This window comes from Danio aesculapii, chromosome 7, assembly GCF_903798145.1.
Source record: "Danio aesculapii chromosome 7, fDanAes4.1, whole genome shotgun sequence".
Taxonomy (NCBI): Eukaryota; Metazoa; Chordata; class Actinopteri; order Cypriniformes; family Danionidae; genus Danio; species Danio aesculapii.
Genome location: NC_079441.1, coordinates 6,027,633 through 6,043,905, shown reverse-complemented (window position 1 = coordinate 6,043,905; position 16,273 = coordinate 6,027,633). Strand labels below are relative to the sequence as shown.

At 33.3% G+C, this 16,273-nt stretch overlaps 1 protein-coding gene and 3 non-coding genes across 5 annotated transcripts in view; 2 read left to right on the top strand and 2 right to left on the bottom strand.

Moving 5' to 3' along the window:
* Positions 1 to 622: 622 nt before the first annotated feature.
* LOC130233030 (small nucleolar RNA U3) lies at positions 623 to 835 on the bottom strand. The gene has a single exon (XR_008838171.1). It is a non-coding gene; the product is annotated as a small nucleolar RNA U3 (small nucleolar RNA).
* Positions 836 to 1,541: 706 nt separating this feature from the next.
* LOC130233031 (small nucleolar RNA U3) lies at positions 1,542 to 1,754 on the top strand. The gene has a single exon (XR_008838172.1). It is a non-coding gene; the product is annotated as a small nucleolar RNA U3 (small nucleolar RNA).
* Positions 1,755 to 3,901: 2,147 nt separating this feature from the next.
* On the bottom strand, positions 3,902 to 4,114 carry LOC130233029 (small nucleolar RNA U3). Its single transcript, XR_008838170.1, has one exon. It is a non-coding gene; the product is annotated as a small nucleolar RNA U3 (small nucleolar RNA).
* Positions 4,115 to 13,422: 9,308 nt separating this feature from the next.
* Positions 13,423 to 16,273, top strand: part of intu (inturned planar cell polarity protein) — a 59,078-nt gene continuing 56,227 nt past the window's right edge. Inside the window, exon 1 of one of the 2 annotated variants that reach the window (XM_056460985.1) lies at positions 13,423 to 13,879. In XM_056460985.1, the coding sequence (XP_056316960.1) occupies positions 13,788 to 13,879 (92 nt within the window). In that variant the 5' untranslated portion in view covers positions 13,423 to 13,787. Of the gene's footprint in view, positions 13,880 to 14,393; positions 14,623 to 16,273 lie in introns of those variants that run through there. The other variant, XM_056460984.1, reaches the window with a different exon arrangement.

Here is a 16,273-nt window from a genome sequence, read left to right as displayed (position 1 = left end):
TTCTCCACTGGGGGGCGATCTGTGTAATGTAAAATCCACATGACTCATGTATTTCTCTCATATCGCCACCCAATGGTGAATCACTGAACAGGTTTTATACTCTTTCTTCTGATCTCCAGTCAGTTTTATAAATTCGAGGACAAACATGTAACGGGATATTAATAGACTTATATGAAAGTACAGCATAGCATCCGCTTATATTTGGCTTTGAAACACAATACAGGCCTGCATTATAAGAAATATTAATTACTAATTTCACGAGATATGAGGCGATTTACCTTCTATGTGTGATTTGATTGGACAGGAATCACAGGACTACTCAGCCAATGTCTATTGGAAGACATAATACAGTGACTGCAGATTCAAGGCAAATAGTGGAGTTAGAGACAACACTAACAATTCACTCCAGGGAAAGTAAAAGTTGACATTTATAAATCTACTTGGTAAAATACAACTTTTGAGGTACACTATTTGAGTATGAGTAATTTGATACTTTTCACTTCTGATCCAATCAACATTTAGCTCATATTAAGTAACATGTTAAACATATAACTGTCAATGTACATTTGTTCAGTGCTATTGTTTTAGATTATAGTTTTATATTTACCAGATTATTAAATGAACCACTCTGCTCGTGCCCTCCTCATCTTCGACTTTGTAAGAGTCGCAGAACGTTCATCAATGATAATTTTCTATGATGCAATCACAGACTATTATCTGATTTACGCTCAGAGGAGTACATCTTCACTCTTCATCGTGGTTTGGGAGACTCGACACTTTAGAAACACACTTCCTAGTTAAGAACTACAGAAATGATCCCTGTAAGTATAGTCTTAAATCAATTAGGCGCTCGGCAGCAGCCCCATCAATGACAACATCAAACTCGAGGACGGTGAGGCGATGACGTCAATTGGGAATCCTGGTGAGAAAAACAACGCCTCAAACTCTTCCGCTTAACAACTCAAGTTTCTATCAAGCTTTTATAATACTTATATGAATTTTCTCTGTGTGCTTGTGTGAGAGAGAGAAATAAAAAAAGAGTGGGGAATTTTATTGCCAAAAACAGGCCTATAGGTGATATAGGTTTAATTATTGTAAATGAGATAGGTACATTAAAGTCACATTTTAGTGGCAACTGTAGGCGTTTAAAATTACTATCTTTAAATTTATTTTGTGTTAAAAGAATATAATTAGTTAAACCATATTTGTCCAAACGAGTTGATAAAACTCTTAACCAATCATGATGCAATGCAGCGATTGAACCATCACAAAAACGTGCGTGGTCACCGCTGTTTCATCAAAAGCGAATTTACGCAGAAATGTGAGGATTTTATCTAAAATATCCACTAACAACGTTGCGTTTTACACTAAGCTCGTTCTTTATTTATGAGAGCGTGTTTCTGTAGAAGCTTGAGCTGTTAACCTGAAGAGTTTAAGGCGTTGTTTTTCTCACCAGGATGTCAGTTGATGTCATCGCCTCTCACCGTCCTCGAGCTTGATGTTGTCATTGATGGGGCTCCTGCCGAGCGCCTGTTGAAGTTAAGACTATACTTTCAGGGATCATTTCTACAGTACTTAACCAGGAAATGTGTTTCTAAAATGTCGAGTCTCCCAAACCACGAAGAAGAATAACGGTGTACTCCTCTGAGCGTGAATCAGATAATAGTCTGTGATTAATTTATGGATCTTTATCATTGATGAACGTTCTGCGATTCTTTATGGATCATGGAGGACGAGTAAACGAGCAGAGTGGTTCAGTATAATGAACAATAACAGACTGTACGCACTTACAGAGTGATTAATGATTAATAGTGTTTCGAATTTGCAAGTATCTCATAATACCTTCTGGTTAAAAGTATCGAAGTTACTCTCGATTGGTAGTAGTGTCTTGCTCGACACTAAAAGGTTGTGTAGTAATACAATACTACAGATCAGCACAACATTATAGCTCGCTTGCAAAAGCTCACATTGTTCCCAAAACTGGTCACTCGTTTGTCAAAATTATATTTCTTTCTCATTTAAAGTCAGTGCCCCCAAATTCCTTTGTCCCTTTGGCATTGTGTAAGCACTGCAAGTCAAAATGTTGAGTTGTTTTGTCACTATCGCAGAGGACCATTGAAATATCCCTTATGTCCACCTTTCAGTCTTAGCCCAGTTTTTGAAAATGGTTACTCTACAGCAGGGGCACCAATCTCGGTCCTGGAGGGCCGGTGTCCTGTAGGATTTAGCTCCAACTTTCCTCAAGACACCTGCCTGGGTGTTTCAAGTATACTTAGTAAGACCTTGATTAGCTTGATCAGGTGTGTTTGATTAGGGTTGGAGCTAAAATCTGCAGGACACCGGCCCTCCAGGAACAAGTTTGGTGACCACTGCTCTACGTCTATTGACAGCAATTGTGTATAAAACGAAATAAAATACATTTATAAGATTTAGGCAAGGTAAGTTTATTCATATAGCACATTTCATACACAGTGGCAATTCAAAGTGCTTTACATAAACAGAAATAAAATAAACAAGTATAAGAGAAATAAAAACAAATAATAAAAATTGTAAAAAGTAATAAATAAAAATAAAAAATAAAAAATAAGCATAAAAACAGATAAAACGTGTTATAAAAGAAGGAAAAGAGAAAAACATAAAGCGATCTGTCGGACGTAGCACAGTGCTCATTCAGTAAAGGCACAGCTAAACAGATGTGTTTTCAGTCTTGATTTGAACGTGCTTAATGTTGGAGCACATCTGATCATTTCTGGAAGCTGATTCCAGCAGCAGGGGGCGCTGTTAGTAGCTGAAAGCAGATTCTCCCTGCTTTGACTGAACTCTTAGAATTTCTAGTTTATTTGATCCTAAAGATCTGAGTGATCTGTTGGGTTTGTATTCAGTGAGCATATCTGTAATGTATTGAGCTCCTAGGCCATTTAGTGATTTATAGACCAGTAATAATACTTTAAAATCTATTCTAAATGTAACTGGGAGCCAGTGTAAAGACCTGAGGACAGGTGTGATGTGCTCTGATTTCCTGGTTCTGGTCAGAAGCGTTCTGGCCGCAGCGTTCTGGATGAGCTGTAACTGTCTGACTGTCTTTTTGGCAAGGCCAGTGAGGAAGCCGTTACAGTAATCCACCCTGCTGCTGATAAAAGCATAAACAAGTTTCTCTAAGTCTTCACTGGAAACAAAGCATCTAATTCTTGCAATGTTTTTGAGATGATAGTATGCTGATTTACTAACTGATTTGACATGACTATTGAAACTCAGATCTGACTGATTTATTAAAATGTACATTTATCAATAATTTATAAAATTATTTGTAATCAGTACAGAACTTATTAACAATTGTTAAACTGTTATTGTGTTACTGTTATTGTCTATAGTAGCACTTTCAGATAGATAATATAGTAATATGTACAGTAGAGCAACAGCACTAAAATATGTTACAAATAATAATTGCGTTATGTTTTATACATTTTTTTTAACATTTTTACCTAAACGTTTTTTATTTAGCCAGAAAACATTGCTAGAAATTTGTTCCAGAATGGTACAATAACACTGTAAATATAAAATAATGGCAACGTTTGACACTAATTTTGATCAAATCAAACACTGAAATAATTGTTTGTTAGTGTAATATTTTACACCACGTTGATTTATGCCATAAAACCCGGTCATTTTCAGGAATATCCCTTTAATAAAATCAACTTTACTCGCGTGTCTGATGCTGCTACTTGCTAGTAAGCGCTGGTCTGAGCGAGCAGCTGGGTCTCCGTACCTGCCGCTTCACCCAACTCAACAGCAGATGGCGCTGTTTGAGAAAATGATAAGCTGGGAAGTACAGATATAAGGCTATGCTTTGGGTCTTCAGTTTCATTTTCTCTGCATCTATTATTGACTTGTAAATAAATGAACCACTCTGCTCATGTACTCCTCCTCTATGACCCATTAAGAATCGCAGAACGTTCATCAATGATAAATATCCATGAATCAATCACAGACTATTATCTGATTCACGCTCAGAGGAGTACACCGTCACTCTTCATCGTGGTTTGGGAGACTCGACACTTTAGAAACACATTTCCTAGTTAAGAACTATAGAAATGATCCCTGAAAGTATAGTCTTAACTTTAGAAGGCGCTCGGCAGCCGCCCCACCAATGACAATAACACGCACGGGGATGGTGAGGCGATGACGTCAGCTAGAACAACCGGTAAGATAAACAACGTCTCAAGCTCTCCAGAATAACAGTTCGTAATCAATCAATACCGCTGACTGGTTTCCATAATCAGATCCTACTTTAATTAGGCTTAGAGACATAGAGATGAATGATCAATAATGCTGAAAGTTCAGCATGAGTTCAGTGTTCTCTGATGAAATAGCGGTGAGTTAAACAACACCCACATTTTTGCAGCATTACAATCATTGTTGCATTACTAAGCACTTTGCATCAGAAATAAATGTTATTTCGTCCTCAATCAGATGTAAAATAAAAATTATCTGCGCATAAGCTCCTACCCACAATCCTCCTCGGTGGAGCCCTTCATTTTCATTGGTTAGCAGTCTGCTTTTGCTATATGTCTTAAATTATATAGATCAGGCGCATTATAATTTATAAAAGTATATCTAGTGTAATATGTGTAATAAATATGCGCACCAGTACGATAGAAATACAAAGGAAACTATTTAAAAACTTTTTTGTCCATGTGTGCTAGAAAGGGATACAGCTGCGGCTAAAAGTTAACGATAATTATTTATATTATTTCTTAAAGTACGCATTAAATTGTCTTTTATTAAAGTCCACCCTAAACCCTAACCTCACAGTATTGTAATAATATGTATTATTGTTGTACAGTGTCATTAAAATTATACAGTATTGATGTGCTGTATCCCTTCTAGACTTCACCATGCATATGCGAATGCGTATTCCCATCATGCAACACGACTCCGAGAAACGTTCCGGGTGGAAATCAGCTTGTAGGTGCATTTTGCAACCGCTAGGTGTGTGGTTTACCCTTTTACAGACTATGGGTTTACCATTATTATATACTAAATCATATGTTGGCAAAAGCTGTTTTACTACGTAAACCAAGAGTAATAATAAGGCTATCCGTACCCTTTTCCAAAGAGAAATCATTCCAGTACCTTATATTCAATCTTTTTGGATGTCTTTATTAAAGGATCAACTGATTTGCTGGAAAAAAGTGTGGCTGTTACTACAGAAATATCATGTTAAAAATAAAATCAAAAAAATGTCCTATAAATTCTCCACAGATTTTATCCAGCAAAACATTATTTACAAAAATTTAAAAGTGGGATTGATGTAAATTGTATTTTATTATTATTATTATTATTTTTTGTAATGAATATGAGGAGACTGCTTTACATTTATTTTGGCATTGTGCATACTCAGTCAACTATGGAAGCCCGTTGCCGCCACTGACTAAAAAAATAAAATAAAATAAATTGGAAAAAAACAAAAGTAAAAAAATTAAATAAAAAAATCTGAATTCTGAGTTATTAAGTCAGAATTGCAAGTTATAAAGTCAGAATTCTGAGTTATAAAGTCCCAATTCTGAGTTATTAAGTCGCAATTCTGAGGTTTAAAGTCAGAATTCTGAGTTATAAAGTCAGAATTGCAAGTTATTATGTCAGAATTCTGAGTTATAAAGTCAGAATTCTGAGTTATTAAGTCAGAATTGCGAGTTATGAAGTCACAATTCTGAGTTATAAAGTCACAATTGCGAGTTAAAAAGTCAGAATTCCGAGTTATAAAGTCAGAATTGTGAGTTAAAAAGTCAAAACTCTGAGTTATAAAGTCAGAATTCTGAGTTATAAAGTCAAAATTCTGAGTTATAAAGTCAGAATTGCGAGTTATTATGTCAGAATTCTGAGTTATAAAGTCAGAATTGTGAGTTATAAAGTCAAAACTCTGAGTTATAAAGTCAGAATTCTGTGTTATAAAGTCAAAATTCTGAGTTATAAAGTCAGAATTCCGAGTTATAAAGTCAGAATTGCGAGTTATAAAGTCAGAATTCTGAGTTATTAAGTCGCAATTCTGAGTTATAAAGTCAGAATTCTGAGTTATAAAGTCAGAATTCCGAGTTATAAAGTCAGAATTGCGAGTTATAAAGTCAGAATTCTGGGTTATAAAGTTAGAATTGCGAGTTATTATGTCAGAATTCCGAGTTATAAAGTCAGAATTCGAGTTATAAAGTCAGAGTTCCGAGTTATAAAGTCAGAATTCCGAGTTATAAAGTCAAAATTCAGAGTTATAAAGTCAGAATTGCGAGTTATTATGTCTGAATTCTGAGTTAATAAGTCAGAATTCAGAGTTATAAAGTCAGAATTGCGAGTTATAAAGTCAGAATTTTGAGTTATAAAGTCAAAATTCTGAATTATAAAGTCAGAATTCCGAGTTATATAGTCAGAATTGCGAGTTATTAAGTCAGAATTCTGAGTTATAAAGTCAGAGTTCTGAGTTATAAAGTTAGAATTGCGAGTTATTATGTCAGAATTCCGAGTTATAAAGTCAGAATTCCGAGTTATAAAGTCAGAATTCCGAGTTATAAAGTCAGAATTGCGAGTTATAAAGTCAAAATTCCGAGTTATAAAGTCAGAATTGCGAGTTATTATGTCAGAATTCTGAGTTATAAAGTCAGAATTCCGAGTTATAAAGTCAGAATTGCGAGTTATAAAGTCAGAATTCTGAGTTATAAAGTCAAAATTCTGAATTATAAAGTCAAAATTCTAAGTTGTAAAGTCAGAATTGCGAGTTATTAAGTCAGAATTCTGAGTTATAAAGTCAGAATTGCGAGTTATTAAGTGAAAATTCTGAGTTATAAAGTCAAAATTCTGAGTTGTAAAGTCAGAATTGCGGGTTATTAAGTCAGAATTCTGAGTTATAAAGTCAGAATTGCGAGTTATTAAGTGAAAATTCTGAGTTATAAAGTCAAAATTCTGAGTTGTAAAGTCAGAATTGCGGGTTATTAAGTCAGAATTCTGAGTTATAAAGTCAGAATTGCGAGTTATTAAGTGAAAATTCTGAGTTATAAAGTCAAAATTCTGAGTTGTAAAGTCAGAATTGCGGGTTATTAAGTCAGAATTCTGAGTTATAAAGTCAGAATTGCGAGTTATTAAGTGAAAATTCTGAGTTATAAAGTCAAAATTCTGAGTTGTAAAGTCAGAATTGCGGGTTATTAAGTCAGAATTCTGAGTTATAAAGTCAGAATTGCGAGTTATTAAGTGAAAATTCTGAGTTATAAAGTCAAAATTCTGAGTTGTAAAGTCAGAATTGCGGGTTATTAAGTCAGAATTCTGAGTTATAAAGTCAGAATTGCGAGTTATTAAGTGAAAATTCTGAGTTATAAAGTCAGAATTCCGAGTTATAAAGTCAGAATTCCTTACATTTTTTTTTTTTTACGTTTTTTTGTTTTTACTTATTTTTTTTTCCAATTAATTTTTTTTTATTCAGAGGCAGGAACGGGCTTCCATAGTCAACTTATGGGGTGAGGTGCAAAAATGTATTAATAACAAATTGCAGTGTTCTAAACCTCTGTCATTGTTGAAGGAAAACGTACTTTTTGGTCAGAATTCTGGGTTATAAAGTTAGAATTGCGAGTTATTATGTCAGAATTCCGAGTTATAAAGTCAGAATTCCGAGTTATAAAGTCAAAATTCAGAGTTATAAAGTCAGAATTGCGAGTTATTATGTCTGAATTCTGAGTTATTAAGTCAGAATTCAGAGTTATAAAGTCAGAATTGCGAGTTATAAAGTCAGAATTCTGAGTTATAAAGTCAAAATTCTGAATTATAAAGTCAGAATTGCGAGTTATATAGTCAGAATTCTGAGTTATAAAGTCAGAATTGCGAGTTATATAGTCAGAATTCTGAGTTGTAAAGTCAGAATTGCGAGTTATTAAGTCAGAATTCTGAGTTATAAAGTCAGAGTTCTGAGTTATAAAGTCAGAATTCCGAGTTATAAAGTCAGAATTGCGAGTTATAAAGTCAAAATTCCGAGTTATAAAGTCAGAATTGCGAGTTATAAAGTCAAAATTCCGAGTTATAAAGTCAGAATTGCGAGTTATTATGTCAGAATTCTGAGTTATAAAGTCAGAATTCCGAGTTATAAAGTCAGAATTGCGAGTTATAAAGTCAGAATTCTGAGTTATAAAGTCAAAATTCTGAATTATAAAGTCAAAATTCTAAGTTGTAAAGTCAGAATTGCGAGTTATTAAGTCAGAATTCTGAGTTATAAAGTCAGAATTGCGAGTTATTAAGTGAAAATTCTGAGTTATAAAGTCAAAATTCTGAGTTGTAAAGTCAGAATTGCGGGTTATTAAGTCAGAATTCTGAGTTATAAAGTCAGAATTGCGAGTTATTAAGTGAAAATTCTGAGTTATAAAGTCTAAATTCTGAGTTGTAAAGTCAGAATTGCGGGTTATTAAGTCAGAATTCTGAGTTATAAAGTCAGAATTGCGAGTTATTAAGTGAAAATTCTGAGTTATAAAGTCAAAATTCTGAGTTGTAAAGTCAGAATTGCGAGTTATTAAGTCAGAATTCTGAGTTATAAAGTCAGAATTGCGAGTTATTAAGTGAAAATTCTGAGTTATAAAGTCAAAATTCTGAGTTGTAAAGTCAGAATTGCGGGTTATTAAGTCAGAATTCTGAGTTATAAAGTCAGAATTGCGAGTTATTAAGTGAAAATTCTGAGTTATAAAGTCAGAATTCCGAGTTATAAAGTCAGAATTCCTTACATTTTTTTTTTTTTACGTTTTTTTGTTTTTACTTATTATTATTTTTTTCCAATTAATTTTTTTTTATTCAGAGGCAGGAACGGGCTTCCATAGTCAACTTATGGGGTGAGGTGCAAAAATGTATTAATAACAAATTGCAGTGTTCTAAACCTCTGTCATTGTTGAAGGAAAACGTACTTTTTGGTCAGAATTCTGGGTTATAAAGTTAGAATTGCGAGTTATTATGTCAGAATTCCGAGTTATAAAGTCAGAATTCCGAGTTATAAAGTCAAAATTCAGAGTTATAAAGTCAGAATTGCGAGTTATAAAGTCAGAATTCTGAGTTATAAAGTCAAAATTCTGAATTATAAAGTCAGAATTGCGCGTTATATAGTCAGAATTCTGAGTTATAAAGTCAGAATTGCGAGTTATATAGTCAGAATTTTGAGTTATAAAGTCAGAGTTCTGAGTTATAAAGTTAGAATTGCGAGTTATTATGTCAGAATTCCGAGTTATAAAGTCAGAATTCCGAGTTATAAAGTCAGAATTCCGAGTTATAAAGTCAGAATTGCGAGTTATAAAGTCAAAATTCCGAGTTATAAAGTCAGAATTGCGAGTTAATATGTCAGAATTCTGAGTTATAAAGTCAGAATTCCGAGTTATAAAGTCAGAATTGCGAGTTATAAAGTCAGAATTCTGAGTTATAAAGTCAAAATTCTGAATTATAAAGTCAAAATTCTAAGTTGTAAAGTCAGAATTGCGGGTTATTAAGTCAGAATTCTGAGTTATAAAGTCAGAATTGCGAGTTATTAAGTGAAAATTCTGAGTTATAAAGTCAAAATTCTGAGTTGTAAAGTCAGAATTGCGGGTTATTAAGTCAGAATTTTGAGTTATAAAGTCAGAATTGCGAGTTATTAAGTGAAAATTCTGAGTTATAAAGTCAAAATTCTGAGTTGTAAAGTCAGAATTGCGGGTTATTAAGTCAGAATTCTGAGTTATAAAGTCAGAATTGCGAGTTATTAAGTGAAAATTCTGAGTTATAAAGTCAGAATTCCGAGTTATAAAGTCAGAATTCCTTACATTTTTTTTTTTTTACGTTTTTTTGTTTTTACTTATTTTTTTTTTTCCAATTAATTTTTTTTTTATTCAGAGGCAGGAACGGGCTTCCATAGTCAACTTATGGGGTGAGGTGCAAAAATGTATTAATAACAAATTGCAGTGTTCTAAACCTCTGTCATTGTTGAAGGAAAACGTACTTTTTGGTCAGAATTCTGGGTTATAAAGTTAGAATTGCGAGTTATTATGTCAGAATTCCGAGTTATAAAGTCAGAATTCCGAGTTATAAAGTCAAAATTCAGAGTTATAAAGTCAGAATTGCGAGTTATTATGTCTGAATTCTGAGTTATTAAGTCAGAATTCAGAGTTATAAAGTCAGAATTGCGAGTTATAAAGTCAGAATTCTGAGTTATAAAGTCAAAATTCTGAATTATAAAGTCAGAATTGCGAGTTATATAGTCAGAATTCTGAGTTATAAAGTCAGAATTGCGAGTTATATAGTCAGAATTCTGAGTTGTAAAGTCAGAATTGCGAGTTATTAAGTCAGAATTCTGAGTTATAAAGTCAGAGTTCTGAGTTATAAAGTCAGAATTCCGAGTTATAAAGTCAGAATTGCGAGTTATAAAGTCAAAATTCCGAGTTATAAAGTCAGAATTGCGAGTTATAAAGTCAAAATTCCGAGTTATAAAGTCAGAATTGCGAGTTATTATGTCAGAATTCTGAGTTATAAAGTCAGAATTCCGAGTTATAAAGTCAGAATTGCGAGTTATAAAGTCAGAATTCTGAGTTATAAAGTCAAAATTCTGAATTATAAAGTCAAAATTCTAAGTTGTAAAGTCAGAATTGCGAGTTATTAAGTCAGAATTCTGAGTTATAAAGTCAGAATTGCGAGTTATTAAGTGAAAATTCTGAGTTATAAAGTCAAAATTCTGAGTTGTAAAGTCAGAATTGCGGGTTATTAAGTCAGAATTCTGAGTTATAAAGTCAGAATTGCGAGTTATTAAGTGAAAATTCTGAGTTATAAAGTCTAAATTCTGAGTTGTAAAGTCAGAATTGCGGGTTATTAAGTCAGAATTCTGAGTTATAAAGTCAGAATTGCGAGTTATTAAGTGAAAATTCTGAGTTATAAAGTCAAAATTCTGAGTTGTAAAGTCAGAATTGCGAGTTATTAAGTCAGAATTCTGAGTTATAAAGTCAGAATTGCGAGTTATTAAGTGAAAATTCTGAGTTATAAAGTCAAAATTCTGAGTTGTAAAGTCAGAATTGCGGGTTATTAAGTCAGAATTCTGAGTTATAAAGTCAGAATTGCGAGTTATTAAGTGAAAATTCTGAGTTATAAAGTCAGAATTCCGAGTTATAAAGTCAGAATTCCTTACATTTTTTTTTTTTTTACGTTTTTTTGTTTTTACTTATTATTATTTTTTTCCAATTAATTTTTTTTTATTCAGAGGCAGGAACGGGCTTCCATAGTCAACTTATGGGGTGAGGTGCAAAAATGTATTAATAACAAATTGCAGTGTTCTAAACCTCTGTCATTGTTGAAGGAAAACGTACTTTTTGGCTTTACTATGTACCCTAATCAAGAGGAAAATAGTTTTTATTTAATTAATTTAATTATTTTGCTAACAAAATTTTACATTCATCAATGTAAATTTACCAACAAGACACCGAATTTTAAGATATTGATGACTGAATTATGTTTATATATTAGTAGTATCAGAGACCCTCTAAATAAGAAAGCCCTACGCACTTTAAACCTTTGTGAACTCTACAAAGTATTTATTCAATTATTACATATGTACATTTGGTATATTTGTATTTGATTTATGCTTACCCCCTGGCATCTATATTTTCTGTCCGGTTAAAATAAAATTCAATTCAACTTAATGTCTATAGCGCTTTTACATTGTAGATTGTTTCAAAGCAGCTTAAAATAGAAGTTCTAGTAAATTGGAACTGTGTCAGTCCAGTTTTCAGAGTTGAAGTTCAGTTTAGTTCAGTTTCTAAACTGTCCCCTGGTTATTTTTTTCTGAGCGTAATAAGATTAATACATTTTTACTAATATTTATAGACCATTTCAATGTGGTCATGTCATTTCCTGCTTGTTTTCAAACTGTTTCATACCTGAATCTAGAGTTATTTAATCATGACTTAATGTTAAAACAGCTCTTTATCATTATTTTACAATATGATACAATGTTTTACAGTATTATTTATCAATATGTGGCTCTTTTTGGATTCTCGGAAGCTGTAGACGAATTACCAGTTAGGATGCGTGCGCAGCAAGGTTACAAAAAAAAAAAACAGGAGTGCTAGCATTTACAGCCAGGGAATGACATCTGATGCGGTATACAGAGTTTGTTGTTGTATTAGAGATAAGTTATATTACATATTATATATATATTATTTACATAATGCTTTCAGCATATTATAACAGCTTGTCATCCAGTGATAAGCACAGTGATTCTGCAAAATTAACGTTTCAGTGAGCGGCGTTCGTCTGACAGGTGCATTTGCGATAGCACCCTCCCAATGGATACGAAATGGCCAAGCATCCAGCACGAAATATACAACTATCTCACTGAAGTGATTTTACAAGAGAGAAGTTAAAGATCTACAAGTCTTTGGATGCCTACAATTTTGTTCTCGTGGTCATGTGCAAGAAATAATGCTCCATGATTACCAGATTCAACACTGTGTAGTCCTAAAACCGGGATTCTGCCTAGCCAAAGACAAAGAAAGAAGACGGAGCTGTACAAGGCCTGGGTAATCATCAACAAGCAAAACAAACTGCATTCTGACAGCGAACCGCACCTGTATGGCAGGGTATGTGAACATACATTTGTACATTTCATTCTGAGCATTCAGTGTCCGCAGTTTAATTCACCATATTTAACTGTTTTCACTGAAATCATTGCTGCAATCAAAAGCAAGTAATGTGTGTGATTCAGCAAAGCGTCAACTTACCTGATATACACTGAGAACTGCAGAGTCCAGCATTTTAAATTAGGTCTTCACTCCATTCAGCTCTTATGAAGCCAAAAACGTCTGCGGTTGGCATTAAAAGCAGTGTGGTGTACAATAAAGTTTTCGATTTTGGCATCCTACACCACATATTTGCTATTGCAATAGTTTTTTTGTTGTTGTTTTTTATGAGCAGTTGAACCCGTGTGACGTAGCTTGGTAATTCCCCTACTGAAATTAATATTTATTTATATATTTGCGTATTTATTTATTGTTTTTGCAGGTTTTATACTCAGCCAGGTAAGAAGCAATGCAAAAGTAACGTAACGCATTATTTAGCCAAGTATAAAAAGTAACTAAGTAACGCAACTAGTTACTTTTTTGAGAAGTAACGCAATACAATCCGTTACTTTCCAAAGTAACTTTCACCAACACTGGTTACGAGTCAGTTGACACTTGACAGATATAATGTGTGACTTCTAGTATATAAACCAAACGCTCCGATGCCCACATATGTTTTACATTTACAGGCTATACTATGGATATATATGAAGATATATGATTTGCAGCAGATTAAATGTTGAAACGGGTAAACGATACGTTTCTGTGGCACTTATACTGGAGACAGATCACTCTCTCTCCCTCACACACACACACACACACACACACACGCTCCATTTGCTATGAGAGAAAGAGGCTTTGACGAGCATCGACCCAGTCAGTCCGTCAGTCGCAGTCTGGAGAAATACTCAAGACGTACTTTTTTATTTATATAGCCTATATTTTTAACAAACTGGATTGTCAATCGTCTGGTAAAACTGCAGCCTCGGATTTCAACAACATCTGCTTTTAAACGGAGAAAGCCCACCAAATACTCAACACTTCATCGTTGAATCCCGAATATATATATACATATATATTCAATGACCCAGGAGTTTGTTTATTATTATCAAATGATCTCTAATGACGGCGTCGATGATAATAATTAAATGCTAATTTATTCCTAACGGCGAAGCGGCTTGTTTTAAGCATGAGGCATAAATAATGTTCAGCACTTGCTCGGATGGGAGACCTTTCCAGTCTTTCTCTACAAACTTGGAGGATTTTGATTCGATAAGGAGTGTGCTTCTGTACAGGTTTGTACAAATTGTTTATTTCATCATCTCTTGTGGATTTGTTTGTTTATTTGTTGCTTTTTTCGGTTGAATTTTGAAAGCCGAGCAGTTTTTTTTCTTTCTGGCGTGCTTGAGGGGATTTAAAGACCTCGTGCGGTTTTTGGAGGCCACTCGAGTGCAAACTGAACCCACAATATATGTATATTTATATATATAATTAGTATTTACGACATTTAAATCGACATTTCCCCTTTCTTTATTTAGCATCGTCATATTGTATTTTTATGGTTACATTTAAATAACGCACACATTTTTCAGATTCAGTTTTTAATGATGTTTTTATTTATTTTTCTATTTTAAATACCGAAGTTTACTATTATAGATACCGAAGTCACCTGAGCTGTTGTCGTTTATCTTAACGCGTAACTTCTTTCCACGCTGTACAACAAAAGCTTCCGTGCTGCTATGGAAACGGCTCCATTCCACCAATCACAGTTTGAGTAGCGCGTCATGTGGCGTTCGGGCGAGACCCGTATGCTGATAACATGGCAGGACGTTGCTGCTGTTAAATAGCAGAATCCGCCTTACACGTTCATTTTAGTAGCTCCCAAAATGTTTTATTGGGCATAAAATGCTCTGATGGCTTCTGGACGGATTACAGAAGAAACCGGGACGGATTTACGCGAAAATGAGGAGGATGAAGGAGGAAGCGAAACTGATTCCGATGCATCAAGTTACAGTTACTCAGACTCAGATTACTCCGAGTAAGAAACATCAACAAACACCATATATATGCGTAAAACTTTCATTTTGTTACACTAATGAGTTATAGTTAGTCTGAATTGATGCTTTGCTTCGTGCTTTGGGTCATTTAAAGGGTTAGTTCACCCCAAAATGATAATTTTCTCATCATTTACTCACCCGCAGACACAAAAGAAGATATTTTGAAAAATGTTTCAGGTTTCTGATTTAAGGTAAAGTTGGTACTTTATATTCGCACATTAGTTCAGTGACAGTTTATGACATGCTCCCTATATTGTTTACCATGATACTTTAAATATTCGGTTTATTTTGTTGATTAAGTTTCATATTCTTAAGTGTAAATTGTCCAACAAAAAACAACATGTTTTACTGTGTTTTATAAGGAACTGAAAAATTACTTTTGTACTATTCAGCATAGTACTAATAGAAAGGCCATTAAAATGTAATGTAATGTTTTAACGTAAAGGTCCTGCTTGGTTGTAATTGTAAGAATTTTAGTTAAGTTTTTATACTCTTGTCTTTTTGTTTTATTTTATTTTTTTATGTGCTGTTGTTATATTTTACCTTTTATCACCCTGGCATTATTTTGTTTACTATATTGTCATGTATCTGTTGTTTAAAGCATTTAAAAAAAACTTTAAATATTCTGTCTGAAATCACATCGAAGTGTGACTTCAAAACAACATTAGCGCTATTTATTTGACTGAACAATGTTATACTTTGTCATTGGCTGCTAATATGATTTTACTATTTAGACAATATTCTGACATTATATTATTAAGGAGAAAGTCAGAATGTGAATATTGAACCAACTTTACCCTGATAGAAACCTTTAACCATCGACTTCCATGTTAGGAAAAACAAATACAATAGAAGTCAATGGTTACAGGTTTGCAACATTTTTCAAAATATCTCGTTTTGTTTTCTTAAAAGAAATTTTAAAATGTTTGCAGTAAAGGAAGGATTAATAAACAGTGACAGATTGTTAAGTTTTGGGTGAACTATGCCCTGTTTTTCTGTTTTCAGAAACCAAGACTCATATAAAGAGGAAGAAACATCAACAAATACCAACTATATATCAACAAATACCAAAAAAAAAAATATATATATATATATTCATAACTGCAGTGCTAATTTGGATGTCTTCAGGTTGCATGCTTCATTTTAATGTCTTTTACTTCATGAAGTTGTTTGCAGTCTGCAGTATTTAATTGGTAAGATAGATGTGTAATGATTATTTAATATGTAAAACATATTTTGTTACATTAAAAATGAGTTATAGCTAGTTTGAATTTATGCTGCACTTCGTGTTTTCGTTCATTTAAAGTTTTTTTTTCTTCGGTTGAACACAAAAGTAGATACTTTGAAAAATGTCAGAAACCTGATTGACGTAAAGTTAGTTTTATATTCGCACATTAGTTCAGTGACAGTGTGGCATGCTCTGTACATTGTTTACCATGGTACTTTGAATATTCGGTCTGAAATCACATCGAAGTGTGACTTCAAAACAACATTAGCGCTATTTATTTGACTGAACAATGTTGTACTTTGTCATTGGCTGCTAATATGATTTCACTATTTAGACAATATTCTGACATTATATTATTAAGGAGAAAGTCAGAATGTGAGAATATTAAACCAACTTTACCCCAA